At 42.8% G+C, this 15,456-nt stretch overlaps 1 protein-coding gene across 1 annotated transcript; it reads left to right on the forward strand.

The window, feature by feature from the left end:
- The first annotated feature begins 3,442 nt into the window (after positions 1-3,442).
- Positions 3,443-9,260, forward strand: cibar1 (CBY1 interacting BAR domain containing 1). The gene is made up of 8 exons (XM_084032932.1): positions 3,443-3,599; positions 4,124-4,358; positions 4,459-4,527; positions 5,474-5,588; positions 6,415-6,533; positions 6,687-6,800; positions 7,841-7,960; positions 8,884-9,260. The coding sequence occupies exons 1-8, from the start codon at positions 3,571-3,573 to the stop codon at positions 9,007-9,009; spliced, it is 927 nt and encodes a 308-aa protein (XP_083889058.1). The 5' UTR covers positions 3,443-3,570; the 3' UTR covers positions 9,010-9,260.
- The last annotated feature ends 6,196 nt before the right edge of the window (positions 9,261-15,456 follow it).

Genomic DNA, 15,456 nt, shown 5'->3' on the forward strand with positions numbered 1-15,456 from the left:
GAGAGAGAGAGAGAGAGAGGAGTGATGGCGAAGGAGACACTAATGAACGCAGACAACAAAGACCCTAACCTGAGCTCCGAGCCCCTGGAGACACTGAGAGGTTTTTCATTGGGTCAATAAAAGCACTGGACCGTGTCTGCGTTAGCTTGCCCTTCAAGCTCTCGCTTAACCGCAGTGGGAGGACTTTTGTTCAAGGTTGTCAGGAGTTAAAGGGGAATATGGCTGAATTTCATTATGAATGTACGATTCAGAAAAGCTTCCTGTGCACGAGGAGAACAGATCTGTGACATCTTGTTTATGTGTGATGTCAACCTAAAGAATTCATCGGGAGCGATGCCGCTATGACAGTAGCAATGTATTGTACATGTTGATTGTCAGTATGACAGTATTTCAGCTTTTTTTTTCTCTCCATTCACACACCTCTCCAGGGGAGCGTTTAATTGCACCCGAGAACAGATCAATTCTTAATTCAAGGACCGGTTGCTGCAACACTGAAAACTGAGTTTGCGGTGCAGAGAGCGGGAGGGATGGATTTCCCACTGGATGTTCCGGGGGTTCATTTCTGCGCCGTCTATATCCCTCTGCCAGATCACAGGAATGCAGCCGCTAAGAGAGGTGGGCCGAAATCAGCATGATGAGATATTGACTCTTGGCTTGTAATTTCATTTTATGCACGGAGTGGCAAACAAGATATCACACTGTTCATAATCCTCAGCGTCCCCCAAACACACACACAAACACACTCACCTCCCACAGACTCCTTCATGTTATTACCAGGGAATCTCAAGCTGTATGAACCTTGAGTCTGGAGTCTTCACACCATGACTCACATCTGAAGGGGAAGAGTCAACACACACACACACACACACAAACACACACACACACGCACACACACAAGCACGCTGGGGGACACATACTCGGTTGCCCCGCTAAGTCCCCCCACGTCTGACATATGTCACTCCCAATCTGTTCAGCAGGCCACACATCGCTCCAGCATCGTACCGCCACTGTTGCGTGGAGGGCTGCAGAGGGGAAAGTCAGGCAGAGAAACAGAGAAAACTGAACAAGAGGGCACAGAGGGACAGAGACAGGGAGAGAGAGAGAGAGAGAGAGAGAGACAGGGAGAAGAGTCTGAAAGAGCTGCTAGTGGTTGCCTCCCCTCTCCTTGCTAATTGCTAGTTTGGAAACAACACCATCTGTTCTTTAAGAAAGTCAGATGCACAGTCTAAAAAATATGCCACCTCTCCTGAATACATTTACCAGCAGCCAACACAAATAACTCAACAGCCCCGGGCTTCTTTCAACACAAAGATCCTTCAGGACACCGGCTAGACAGGCATCTGTTATATTTGTTACCGTATAATGTTGAGGGATTTTGATCTAGTCCTGGGTTACAGCCAGGGGGGCCCTGCATAATGTAAAACACATGATGATGAAGACAGTGAGGGAAGACGTGAGTCAGTGGACTCTTCACGTGCACAAACAGCTCAGAATCCACCTGTAACCATGCAAATTCCTGTTTGGATGTGCAGCAAAGTGATAAATGGAAGTGGATTGCCACCGTGTGGCTGAGAAATGCAATCACACTGAGGCGGCTGAGACACTCTGCTTTGTCTGGAGGCCGAATTACTGTAATTGCATTGTAATGATTAATTGTTGCAAAATCATGCAAACATTCAGAGAGAAAAATGTTCAATGACTCCTTTAAGAAACATTAACATCTGCTATGCATATAATAGCCTGAACCATTCATCTTAAACTCCATTGATCTCCTCCATACACACATACATGCACGCACATACATAGAGTCAGGCTGTATTTTGTTTCATGTTTTTTCTGTGTATATTATTTTGCATATTAAGCTGAATAGACACTTTAATTCTGCTGTGCACGTGTACGATGTTGAATTAGGATAAAGTTTACCTAGATTAATCAAAACTTTTTTTGAGGGAATTCATTACAACTCTATATCCTCAGCATAGAACCAAGGTTACTTGACTTCACACAAGAAACCATGTAGCATACTAACATGTCAAAATGAGTTGGTACTTTTAGGAAAACAACAAAGAAAAAAAACAATGTAATGACCCATCAGGTGCAGCAGAAGAAGGTTATATCAGCGGCGTTCACCGAAAAAAAATGATTCTATAACAGCATCAGCTGTAGAGTATAAACCACATCCTCTTGGGATTCTAGGCACACAGCTCAATGCAATGACTGTGTTTTACATCGCCAATCTGTTACAGTGGGATCTCCCCTGCTTCAATCCCATGGATGATTAAGCGTGATAATTAAGGTTTTTGGACATTTTCCACAGAGGAGCAGACGTGGCAGCTGGTGACATTCATGCATTCCCAAACACAGAGGAGGGAATTACAATGAGGCCTCCATTCATTGCAGTGATCACAAAGTCTACTCTTGGCACTGGTTCAAAAGCAGTCAAGCTGTTGTTGAAAAGGACTATTTGTGGCTCTCTTTGTTGCAATGTAGGCAATGTACCTTGATCTATTTGGGGAATTATGGAAGCCACAGAAAGCAGCCAAATATTTGTTTTTTTTTCCAGCAGGGATGTTCTTCCCTAGGAAAGAAACCATGAAGATTATCAAATTACATGTTTGATATTTTTGGTTAATAATTTCTAATAGAAATGCCCGATTTCATAACTGTTTTCACAGGATTGTTGTCTTAAAAACAAAAGACAAGTTTACTTCCTGCTAGGCTAAAGTTTAGACTCTTTTTTTCTCTTGCTCACTGCTTTCTTTTCATTTGGCCATTATGTTTTCTACTTTATGTTTTTAAACTGCAATGCTCAAGGTGATTCCCTGTCACAATTACATTTTGAGAAGGATTTTTTTTAGTTAATTAGTTTATTTGAATGTTCATTGGGAGGATGATATATAACATTAAAAAAAAAACAAAGAAACTAATCCATGCTTTAAATTCCAGCAGGTTAGATTATACAATAGTAATTTCTCTGGTTTGTAACATACTTCTTGTACAAGTAACTTAAGTAAAAGTATCCTGTGTTTGATCTTCAGCTCCTACTGCCATTTAGCAAAACCCCAACTGATTCTGATGGTGGATTTCTGCTGATATATATGTGAATGTGTGTGTGTGTGTGTGTGTGTGTGTGTGTGTGTGTGTGTGTGTGTGTGTGTGTGTGTGTGTGTGTGTGTGTATGAATAAGAGCAATTATAAATAAAAAATTATAAATAAAAAATATACATATATATACACATTTACAGTACAGTAGCCCAATATGTTAATATATATCAAATATAATATAGTATTACATTTAAGATAATGTTACTATTTTTTTCCCACGCGTCACTTAAAACAATAGTTGTTAAGATAAAGAACATGCAACTCTAGCTATAACTTCAGTCAACCAACGACTCAATCTCCCAGAAGGCACTGCTCAGGCGGAAACGCCGGGGACTCCATGGAAACGGCAGACTGGCGTGCTAGCTTTGGAGACAAGTAGCATAGTTAGCTAGCTTGCTCGCTAAACCTGGTTCCGGATAAACTTGCCGCAACACTGAACACATTTCACCCATCCTTTGTGCAAAGATGAGCCGCACCCCCGACGCCAGAGCGAGGTGAGGACACGCTGCGTCAAACGGAATGCTCCATTAACGTTAGCCGGCTGCAGCTCGTACATTAACGTTAGCGAACGTATCGTTGGTTAGCTAGCTGTTACATTGTACATTAATCACAGATAAAGCCATTTTTCATCAGTAGGCGTGAATGCAAAACGCCCTTAGTGGACAATAACATTGTTTCTGATCCCGGACTTTTCCCTAAACCACAAGCAGCTAACTCTTATTTCCGCTTCTAATCCTCAAAATGAAGCTCAAATACTAACGTTACCCTTTAGAAGATGACCTCTTCTAAAACTAACGGTAGATGTTACTAACGGGAAATAAATAAGTCTTACATTCAGCCAAGTGTCTTGTAAAGGAGGATGGAATAAGACGCTTTATGAAATGATCTTTAAAAAAAATAAAACATAGCTACAAGGTTATCAATGGGATGCTACATGTAAAAAACAAAGAGTGAAATTACACATTTATTACACATTTTCATCCCTGCTATTAATGTCGTCCTTCGCCCTTCCTCTCAGGGACAGCCAGACAAGAAAGATCCAGGAAAACATCACCAACGTGGAGAAACATTTCGGAGAGCTGTGCCAACTGTTTGCAGCCTACGTCCGTAAAACCGCCAGGCTCAGAGACAAGTCAGATGTCCTGGTCCGGGAGATCGGTGTGTTTGCAGACACGGAAACGCCACACCTGAAGAGGGGCATGAAGCAGTTTGCTGACCACCTGGCCAAGATTCAAGACTACCGCCAAGCTGAGGTAAAAACTACAGGATTTTATTTCCCGCTGCTTTGATTTTCAATCACAATGTTCACAGCCAAGTAAGACAGAACCTAACATGGAGCCATTTGCCTTACAGGTGGAAAGGCTCGAAGCCAAAGTCATCGAGCCTTTAAAAAGTTATGGAGCCGTAGTGAAACGTAAAAGGGTAAGTGTTGCTGTGAGCCACAGCCAATTATTGTTATGTGACTATTTTACTGTGAATGGTTGTGAGGTAAAACATTTTAAATATATTAACTTTTGTGTAATTTAGCACGGCACTGAAGTTATTTTTCTTATCCTTACCTATTGAGATATCTAATTTAAACACAGTTAAACACAGCAAATGCTGTTCCAGCTGCCAGACATAAAATGAACAAAAAGAAAATGCACTAGTGCCTCAAATATGGTGATCCTGCCTTGGATCCTCTCCATAAAGTGTCCATAACTTGTTTCAATATTAAATGTTCCGGCCTACAAGGGTGTAATTGTGTCATCAAAATGAGCAAATAGGGGCTGAGGGGGAAATTTGGGACATTTTACTGTCAGTGTTATTACGACTTTAGGCCACATGAGGGAAGTGTTGATTCAACATTCCACCAGCACATCAGCCTGTCTTTGCACCATTCTGTGTCCCCCCTCTCAGCATCTTGTTTAAACCAGGACTTACGGTAATGAATTGCATTAAAAAAAAAAAAATCAAGTCAATTGTTTCTTTGTGACTTTTGGAGTCTCTCTCATACAGTGTAGCCATAAATAATACAATGCTAGCCGTCTTTGTGTTAAATCTAAAATACTTTAAATCTGTCGAGTTACTAGAATTTACAGCACGTGCCAAAACACACAATAAACTTGGTTTAAAGGAAACAGCCTGCTCTTATATTGATCGATTGGCCAAAAAGAAAAACACATTACCAACTATTTCACAGTAAAGATTACCCAAAACTGGCAACCACATGGTGTACTTGAGGCCTTGATCTGGAAACACTCAGTGACACCAAATATTTGTTTGGTTATGCACTGAGACAAATTTAATTACAAAAATTAATAATTGACTATCATTGCACATTCTGGTAATGGCTGCTTTGTCCCCGTGTGCTTGTGCATCCATGCAGGAGGATCTGAAGACGACTCAGAGTGCCAGAGAGAGAGAAGCCAAACAGATGGCTCAGCTTGAGCGGACCAGACAGAGGAACCCCTCAGACAGGCAGATCATTGTATCCTTCCCTTGTTTCTCTAATTCTCCTAACATCAAACAGACAGGGGGGCTTTCAATGTTACAAACCACCTGTGTGCTGCAGGCAACGTGGCAGCTAAATCCCTTCTTAGTTATAGATATGAATTATTATTGCAGGGAAATTACCTTGGACTCATTTTTAGCGGGTATGTTGTCTCGTTTGAATAGGTTTTACTTTTACTAATTATTTTACGCGACAAGCTAATGTGTTTTGGTGTTTCCTTGACCAAGCTTTTCAGTCTCAGGTGGGTCCCACGTAATCAGCGCCTCTCATTGTCGGTGATGTATGACTACAAACGCGTTTCAGAATTAGATCAAAATGAAAACATCCAATGAGTTATTTTTTTCATTACTTTTCATTAGATGTGAAGCACATCGTGGTAATTACTTGTAACTTATAAACTCACAAACCCTCTGCAGTTTCTCCATTGCCACATCTGCAGATACGATAGGAAACAGAAGAAGTGGCTGCAGCTCATTTATTATTGGTCATATGTGTGCAGTTAAGGTGTTAAAACGCCTACATGCAAGATTCAGAAGTATCAAGAACACAGATACCATTGCTTTCCCTTCCTATTTAAAGAGCACATTAGCAGGTTAACATCTGAAGGGCTCTTAGCAAAGATAAGTGGCACATGTGGGACTAGAACTACAGGCCTGAAACTAAATTATGGCACTGCAGCTCTGCTATTGAATGCTCTCAGTTCAGGTATCGAGTATTTCTTTTCGCGAATGCCGAATAAACATGCATGAAGGGATGCTGTTGTATTTCTATGTTTATACGTGGATGTTTTCAAAAATGCGATCCATAACCTGTAGTGTTTTCCCCCCAGGCAGAGAGTGAGCTCCAGAGAGCCACCATGGATGCCACACGGACCACCAGGCAGCTGGAAGAGACCATAGATGAGTTTGAGAAGCAGAAGATCCGGGACATTAAGGTCTGCTGCTCTGAGCTTTCTATCCACCTCAAATTAACTACAATTTCAGAACTCTTGTACATGTCTTGTGAACACCAGGTCATAGTGATTTATTTAGATTAGTGCCAAAGCCTACTCGGTACTGAATTATTCTCCATGTCTTTCCCATTATAGAAAATCTTTGGTGACTTTGTTACGGTGGAGATGTCATTCCATGCCAAGGCCTTGGAGGTGTACACCCTGGCCTACCAGAGCATTCAGAGTGTGGATGAGGAGGAGGACTTGGAGGTAGGCTGATGGCCCAGTTATAATTAGCATAAGTGAGTTTGTACATAGGAAGTGTTTGAAAATGGGAATTTAGGTGTAATCATTTACCCGACATAATCACTGTGACGCAGACAAACGGGTGAGATGTATATTTGAAACGTGGCTGTACACCAGGGAGGGAAGCTGATCAGTCCTCATGTACAGCTGTGCACTGAATGAACCCGATGGGTATATTAAACAAGTCCAGGCTATGATGACTTTATGCACTCATTGCTCATCGTCTCACTGCTCATGCATACTCAACAACGGTCCACACCCTTTAACTCATTGGGAACTTTGAAGTAACATGAGGTGAACTCTTCACAATTCAGTCATAGCTCTGCTGCTTTATTCTGTTTACAATTTGGTCGGAGAGGTTTGCCATTGCTATTTTGAGAGACAATGCCTGTAGTGAGAAAACAAAGGATCAATGATTCAGTGAGCGAGGTTCCTGCTGCAGATGCCCTTGTGCTATTTTCCTCCACCCCTCGCCCATCTCATCTGTGTGTTTTTTGCACTGATTCATCTCCTCTCCATTCATATTGAAGTGAAACTCTTCACCCAGACAAGGCTGTTTTTCAATGACGCATAGTACAAAGCATGAGAGCTTGAATCATCTGGGGAAAAAAACGGCACAATGACAGGCATGAAGATAACCCTGATCGAGAGTCCTTGTGGAATTTATTCATTTGGTTTACGTGGCTGTTTTCTTTGGTATCAGAGGCGTATGTTTTGAGCTGCTTTGCTTACGTGGGATTAAAGAAAGACCAGTTGTTGATTTGCCAGATATTCCAGGTTGTAGAGGATTCAAGTTGACTCTACATTTTATTTTACTGCTCCTAAACTAATAATGTGCACTCAGTGTGTGTGCACTTGGCCACTTTACAGTCATCTTTTTAAATCCATAGCTATCTTGCATTACTTTCAGTGCATATATTAAGATTAACGATTGGTGTGTGGAGGCGTTGCTCCCTTTCTCCTGTTTCTTTCTGGAAAAACATAGCGCCTACTGTCTTTGGAAGGTGTTCAGGAGCTCGCTGCACCCCCCTGATTACCAGTCACGCTTAGACATAGTGCGAGCCAATTCCAAAACCTCCCTCGATCGGACCGGGTCCTTCCTGAGTACATCAGGGACTTTACAGGTAAGATAATAAGTAAGATAACTAGAATTTCCCCCCAGAAGATCTGTGTTTGGCTACGTTTCTTTTTTTTTTTATCATTGACAGTTGCACAAGTTTCATTGTGATGATGAAACAAAATTCCCTTCCTTTTTTCTAACCCACTAGTCTTCCTCATACCAGTCGCGGCTGGGCCTCGTCTTATCAGTTGTACCAACGTTTTTACGCCGCGTCACCCCAGCCATCGTTCAGTTTGAATCTCCACACACATCATGACATGCCAGTAACATCATGCATTTCCTCCTTCGTTCACCGTGTCTTCACAGACGACTTTTAAAAGGATTGCCTTTTAAAACAGCTGTAGAGCTAGTTCTGAATGTCTCACTAAATTATGAGAATGTGTCATTTGACATATCTAAAAATCTGTCTTCTTTAGGTCCCATGGAATGTGTTCTGATGCTGTATCTTGTATCTCGAGATGACAAGATAGTAGCGTGCAGAGGCACATTGCAGTTGGCATCTGAATCGAATGCGTCTTGCGCCACAACTTGAGATCATACTTTGCTTCCATGATTAGGTTGGATGTAATCTGTGGGGATCTGCAATCAGTGCGAAACCAGTCAAGTACACAGCATAGCTAGAAAACTGGATTGCAAACCTTCTGTGAATGCCTGATAAAATCAGGCAGTGACCTCCGGTTCTGAAAAGTGAAGCCAATTCAGAAGTGCCTTAAACTAGCAAACTGTCCGATCGGATAAAACTCATCGGGAAAGTTGCTAACAAATGTAAAACATGAAAATGCAGACAGAGAAAGTCTAGTTCTTGGATTATACACATGCAATCATATGTCTTCACACCTGAAGTGTCCCAAGTGAAAGAAACATGCAGGAGATTGGTTATCTGCTAAGTGTTTGACTCGTATAGTGATTGCTTATTTGTCGTCACAGCAACAAAGAGCTAGCAGTCGGCAGACAAGAAGAGAGGAGGAAGAGGACGACGATGAGGATGAAGATGAATCTGAAGAGGAGGAGGACGACGACGAAGAGGACACAGACGATGAACATCAGTCTTAATATGTATGGAAGAAAAAGGATACCAAAAGGGTGTTACTGTGTCATTGCCAAAAACCGCCTCACACGGGTGGGCTGAGCAGTATTGTAGTGTGTGTTGTAGCCGTGCGATTCTTTGAAGGCGCACGCATCGTTAACGTTGTCTTCGAAATTCCAGCCAATTATTTTCTTCTATATTTTTATATAACACGTGCCGAAACGCAACCGGTACATTTTATTGCAACATGTACTTCATCTTTATGAATTAAAACAAACCTCTTTTCTTTCACATTTCGCGTCGTTCCAGTCAATTGCCGCTCTATAATAAGTACGCGGTGTACCCTCAGTCACTTTGCATTAAAAATGGCAGCAGAGAAGGTGGATTGTTATTTTCGAAAATTGTGTGAATCAGACTAAGTGACAGTAGTTACGTGACGACCGCAGTTGGAAGTGACTCATCTCTTCTGCAGACTTGCAGAAAGTTGTACAAATGGAGCTGGGGACATTTTGCACCATTCGGTCTGTTTATCGTGCCTGTGTGTGTGTGTGTGTGTGTGTGTGGTACAGTGTGTGTTGTCTGCCACAGTGGAGGCTGATGCCTTCTATGTCTGTCTTGCATGAGTCACCCAATGCATTTATTATTCTTCATCTGGCCGAACCTTTCTGCCCTTGTACACATAAACACACGTATCACGCGTTTAGAACGTTATCTGCAAAAAAACAATATACGCACATTTACACGCATGCACAAACAACACTGATGGTATGAAAATGAGGGCCACCAAAACCTCCCTCACAGCAACGCTGATTATCTCGGCGACTGAGATAAAAGCTTGCGTAGGTGGTGTGTCGTCAGCCCTCGATGCATTGAAGGTTAATGGATATGCAAACACGGTGACACCGACACGCACTCACGTACCAGTCTTAGTTTAGTGCACTGTTGGATCTGAATGGCCTGTGTTGCAAATGAGTCATCACCTATAAAGTGTGTGTTTGTATGAGTCAGAGCTTTTTCCAATGGCACATAAACCTAAAGGCTCCACTCCCTGGTCGCTGAGGAGAAGAATGGACGGCGAAGAGGGAAAGGATCAGGGAGAGAAGAAAGCATCGCGTGAGGCTAAGAGGAAGGCCGATCGCTTCGTTAGCCCGGAGTCTAAGGTGAAAAAAAGAGGCAAGACTTAGTGATGAGTCACCGACTGTAAAAAAAGAAAAAAGGCTGAGAAACAAACAAGGACACACATGCAAAGAAACAGATGTGAGGAGAAAGGTGGAGGAGTTTTGGGGAGGGGACATCAGTCATAACTCCAGGTCCTTATCACTGACTGTGACTCACTGCCCCTCAGCGCCACGCCACTCCCATCACATCCAACACCCACGGCACACATCAACCGCTGCAGCAGCTTTCATATGCACCGCCTTTTGAGCATTTTGTCACCGATGTTACATTTCTAGAAGCGACAAGGTTGTTGTTTTTTTTTACGGTAAACTAAATTGCTAGTTTCCCTAAATGCGCTTCTGCAGATGTTTTCAATAACAACAAATAAATGCAAGTATGCACCTGGAATCCACACAATAAAAAGGAACAAGCAAACAAATGAATAATGGGTTTTTTCCCCTCCCCTTGGGAATTGGAAAAACCTTTCCTTTAAAATGCAGTGGCACCAGTTATTGAGGTTGTTTACCGATATCACCACTAGAGGGAGATGTTTAAAGCTTTTCCTAAAGGGGGTCTTTCATTTGGGAAGTTGCATATGGAGACATTGTGTTCTTCTCAACCTGTACCTGTGTGTGTGTGTGTGTGTGTGTGTGTGTGTGTGTGTGTGTGTGTGTGTGTGTGTGTGTGTGTGTGTGTGTGTGTGTGTGTGTGTTTCACCTGTTATCAGTTAGCTCTCGAAAGAAGCAGACTGATTGTATTCTGAAAGCCACAACGGTGAGCTTTGAACTGCGAGACAAAAACATCCGGATATGTAATTAAAGCAGTTGAAACTTGATTAAAATCCATTTGGCTTCGACTCTCGTGAGAAGGCTGCTTCATGTAAACAAGAACAAATGTTAACCACCTAAGCCTGGGTCGCTACTGTGGTTCTGTCCATATCAATATCCATATAAGAATCAACCATATCGCTCCCTAGTAAGAGCCATCATTTGCGTCTGCCTGGCCAGTTACACACTGGCTAACAGGTGGGTGATTCACTATTCCGCCTCAGAATCTGACACATGTATAAAGACATGTCTTGACGGGACATGTGGAGTCCACACCTTCCCATATTTCCCTCCACCTACAGCTGCGACCAGTCTCCTGGGAGAATGTATAGGGGGATGTCTCATAGGTCAACCCTAATGGAGGCAGTATCTGTGGTAAGGAATCCTAGGATTGGCTCTCCTATAGATCACAGAGAGGTAAGGATTCCCTCTGCACTCCTTCTGACTCAACTCCAGTCATCCCCGGTGATGAGTGTGCATCAGTGTGTGTGTGTGTGTGTGTTTGAATGAAGGAAAAAAGGCATGAAAGTGAGTGCGTTTGTGGGGATAGCCCCTAAATCCTATTTGTGCAGGTCTATTTGGCCAAAGGGAATATTGTGTTTGCGTGTGTAAATGTATATGTAACAGTATATGCTGATGCAAATATCCATGCGTGTGTGCCACGGAGTCCTACAGTACAGTTGTTTGGAATATTAAATACAGTGCCGTGCTGGCGGCTGTTATAAAATCGAGAGGCAGCATAGCCGGAGTGTGACTCACACACTGACTCACTGACAGCGCTGCCATGGTGTGTGTGTGTGTGTGTATGTGTGTGTCTTACACTTTGTGGTTACTCTGGCAGACTCGCTGTGTGTTGCTGGTGTTCTAAGAAAATCTGAACCATGCCACAATCCCTGGATTTCACACCAGCAAACAAGGTTACATATGAGTGAATGTGTGTGTGTGTGTGTGTGTGTGTGTGTCAGCCCCCCTTCCTATTGCAACATATGCGTGTTGTACATGTGCAATGGTCAAGCCCCCACCTTTCATTTAACAGAGCAACGTTTTCATCAGGTAGTATGAATTAAATCAACACAAAGCAGAACAAGCGAGAATACATATATAAATAAATATAAACACATTCATCACGCAGGTGGTTATAATGCAAGTCAATCTATTCTCTGACTGGACCAATCAGAGAAGAGCATTGTCTGATACTCCCATACGGGGCCCTACAAAATGATTCTATTGAAAGAGCAAAAGTACGACAGCATCATCCAACAAGAAAAAAACAATCATATAAACTGCTAGGGATTTATATAGTTCATAAAAACAATCATTTCATTTACGCACCACCTAATCCAATTATTATGGAGAGAAAGAAGACATCTCTCCAACGCTTGGAACACCAAAACAACCTGGAATGATGAATGGCAATATCAGTAATATATATATATATATATATATATATATATATATATATATATATATATATATAAATAAACTGTATATATAAAAACATATTTACGATTTGGGGTTGAACTGTCCCTTCACACTAAATTGCATGTTTTCATGTGTATCTACAGAAGCACTGTAATGTGTGCTCCCAGTCACATGTTTGTGATTACATGAGATGGGAGACCTCGCGCTGCTCTGGAATGTCTATACAACGCGTATACAACAACGGCTCATCCTCCCGTTTCCCTGATTTACGCGTCAACATGAAAGGCTGCGGACCTGTTGTCAAGGGCAGTAAGTCATAACAGCTATTGTACGGTATCCGTCCCGCATTCCAGGACCACAGGTACAAGCGTAAATCAGGGGACGCCTGCGCTTTAAGCAGCCGTAAAGGAACTGTAAATCTGCATGTGTCGACATTGTGCTGTTGTGCTCTGCTACAGTATATCACCCGATGGCGATAAAGTAGAAAGTGACCTCTTATTTACTTTCCACTGCTTCATAGTGGCGTCACCTGTATATGTCCGCTCAGTATAAATCACTGTTTGCAAAGAAAAAGGGGGAAGTGAGAAACCTGTGTGTGTGTGTGTGTGTGTGTGTGTGTGTTCTCTCAATGAACATCGACTCATATATCCTTCACAACAATAAATACCCTGGGAAAAAAAGCCATCCGTGCACGTAACAAGGGTTACTTATCCAGTTAGACTCGGTCTTACAGCGTGATTATAGTATACGGTGTGGCTGAGAGCTTGTGTGCTTCACGTGTCATTTGTCATGTTTACTGCATGTGTATGTGTGTGTGTGTGTGTGTGTGTGTGTGTGTGTGTGTGTGTGTGTGTGTGTGTGTGTGTGTGTGTGTGTGTGTGTGTGCCTGTAAGGTGTTGGACCTGCTATCCAGCTTTGGCCTCATACTTTGCCTGCCAATCTGTTCCGCCTCATGACTGTTGTTAATGATGTCGAAATCACCCACATTCAAAGGACTGGGAAGGGGGGGGTGAGAGCACCCTTGCATCTGTGTATTGCACAAGATGCTTATCAGTCAGAGCTGTGTTGTGATCAGTGAGGGAGGCCTTGGCTCAGGAGCTCAGTGTCTCTGCAGCCTTGTCGTGTGTGTGTGTGTGTGTGTGTGTGTGTGTGTGTGTGTGTGTGTGTGTGTGTGTGTGTGTGTGTGTGTGTGGTGTTTATCTGTCCCTTACTTCTCATCGGCCAGCAGCCTGATATCAGTGGATTATTGTGAGTCTCTGTGTGTGTGTGTGTGTGTGTGTGTCCTAGTATAACACTACACTCCTATCAGCCTCATACAGTCCATCACAATATCAAACTGCTTTGAGGAACTTTAGCTCCATAAACAAGTTCTGAACCTTGGCCACATATGAATTGACCCTTCCCCATGTCCCACCGCCTACTGTTACTACGTCAAGCTGTCAGAGCTACCGGGGGCCCACACTGTCACTACCTGCACTCCCTGAATAAATATTATCTCGCTTTTGGGAAAACAAAAACAGCAATTTTAGGGAGAAGCGGACCGAAAAGTCTACAATAGACTTTGAAGCGTCTGTTATCACTATAACACTACTTTAAACTACGACCAGATTAAAAACGCACAAAATCAGCCTGAAAATCCAGGAAAACTGGAGGATTGCATTCAAGTTAGTCTGCGTTTGAGGGCGGGACAGCTATTTTATTACTAATTTAATCTATGATGTTTGTTCAGTATTGCTGAAAATCATTGCATTTGTCTTAAAATGTGTGTTTCTTTCAATGAGTTCAGATTGCAGCAACCTACTGAGCGATGGAAGCAGAAAGACAGCAGGGACGGACACAAGCATGAATACAATGAACACAGTTGTACAAGGGACATGTATTATTAAAACTAAAAGAATATAAAGTAGTCAAAGACGAGCCTCATTCTCATGTGCAAGTGTTATAATACAAGTATTTGTCTTTTGTTTCAGTACAAACAGAAGGCAGAGGCTGCTACACTCCACATGCCTCAGGTGCTTTAAAAATTCACAAGAAAGTGTGTGAAGAAGCTGAATGTGCACACCGGGTCATGAGGAGTGAAAAAAAAAAAAGAAAAAGAAAAGTCTGTCCTCTTGCACAACAAAGACAGCTCTCTCTCCTTCCACATTCTAAAAAATCTGCTTCCCTCGAACACCCCCCCCCTCCTTTCGTCCTCTTCTGGGCCAGAAAAATAAAGTGAAACCAAAGACAGAATGTGACACGAGAAGCTGTCAGGCTCAGCTCGGGTCAACCGTGGGGGGTCAACGCTAAGTCTGGAACCACGGAATCACTGAGTGATGTGTTAAGTGTCTCTCAGGGACACTTTAGTGCATGACAGCACGGCAAAAAGAGAGCACAGTGTGTCTGTGTGTGTGTGTGATTTCTCCAAGGTTGAGAGGAGTCCATCAGGCAAGCTGGTCCCCTGAGAACATCTCATCTGCTTGTAGGCTTTCCTGAACTCCCCACGCTCTCTCACCGAGTATCACACAACATGTCAGAACGCGGACAGGAAGCTCGATGCAGCACTCCAACCCGTCGATTTGGAAACAAAGCATCACAACATGACAAACAGAGAAGACTCGCAAAACAGCCACAAGGGGACATGAAAAAAAAAAGACATGTGCAAACGTATGAACAAATGTTTTCACCTACACACACGCACACACAAACAAAGACACACACAAACACACACGGGACTGCAGCGGTGGCTATAAGACAGCCTGGGAACAGCTATTTCACTAATGAGGTCTATCCCATGAGGATTTAGTACTGCATAGAGGAATGCAGGCCCTCCGCTCTCATGACTGACCTGCCCTGACACACACGCACACACGCACACACACACACACACACACACACACACACACACACACACACACACACACACACACACACACACACACACACACACACACACACACACACACACACACACACACAGCTACTTTACTGTCCGAGAGCTGCCCTCTCACACATGACTGATAATTGATAGAAGGCATCCAAGAACAGGACACTTGTAATGTGGTAGGTGCTGCATTAGAAACAAAC

The sequence above is a fragment of the Eutrigla gurnardus genome (assembly GCF_963514095.1).
Source record: "Eutrigla gurnardus genome assembly, chromosome: 17".
NCBI lineage: Eukaryota > Metazoa > Chordata > Actinopteri > Perciformes > Triglidae > Eutrigla > Eutrigla gurnardus.

Coding starts and splice junctions, on each gene's coding strand:
- cibar1 (XM_084032932.1), top strand. CDS start 3,571: ATGAGCCGCACCCCCGACGCCAGAGCGAG. Junction 3,600..4,123: donor ACCCCCGACGCCAGAGCGAG/GTGAGGACACGC, acceptor CCTTCCTCTCAG/GGACAGCCAGACAAGAAAGA. Junction 6,801..7,840: donor ATGAGGAGGAGGACTTGGAG/GTAGGCTGATGG, acceptor TGTCTTTGGAAG/GTGTTCAGGAGCTCGCTGCA.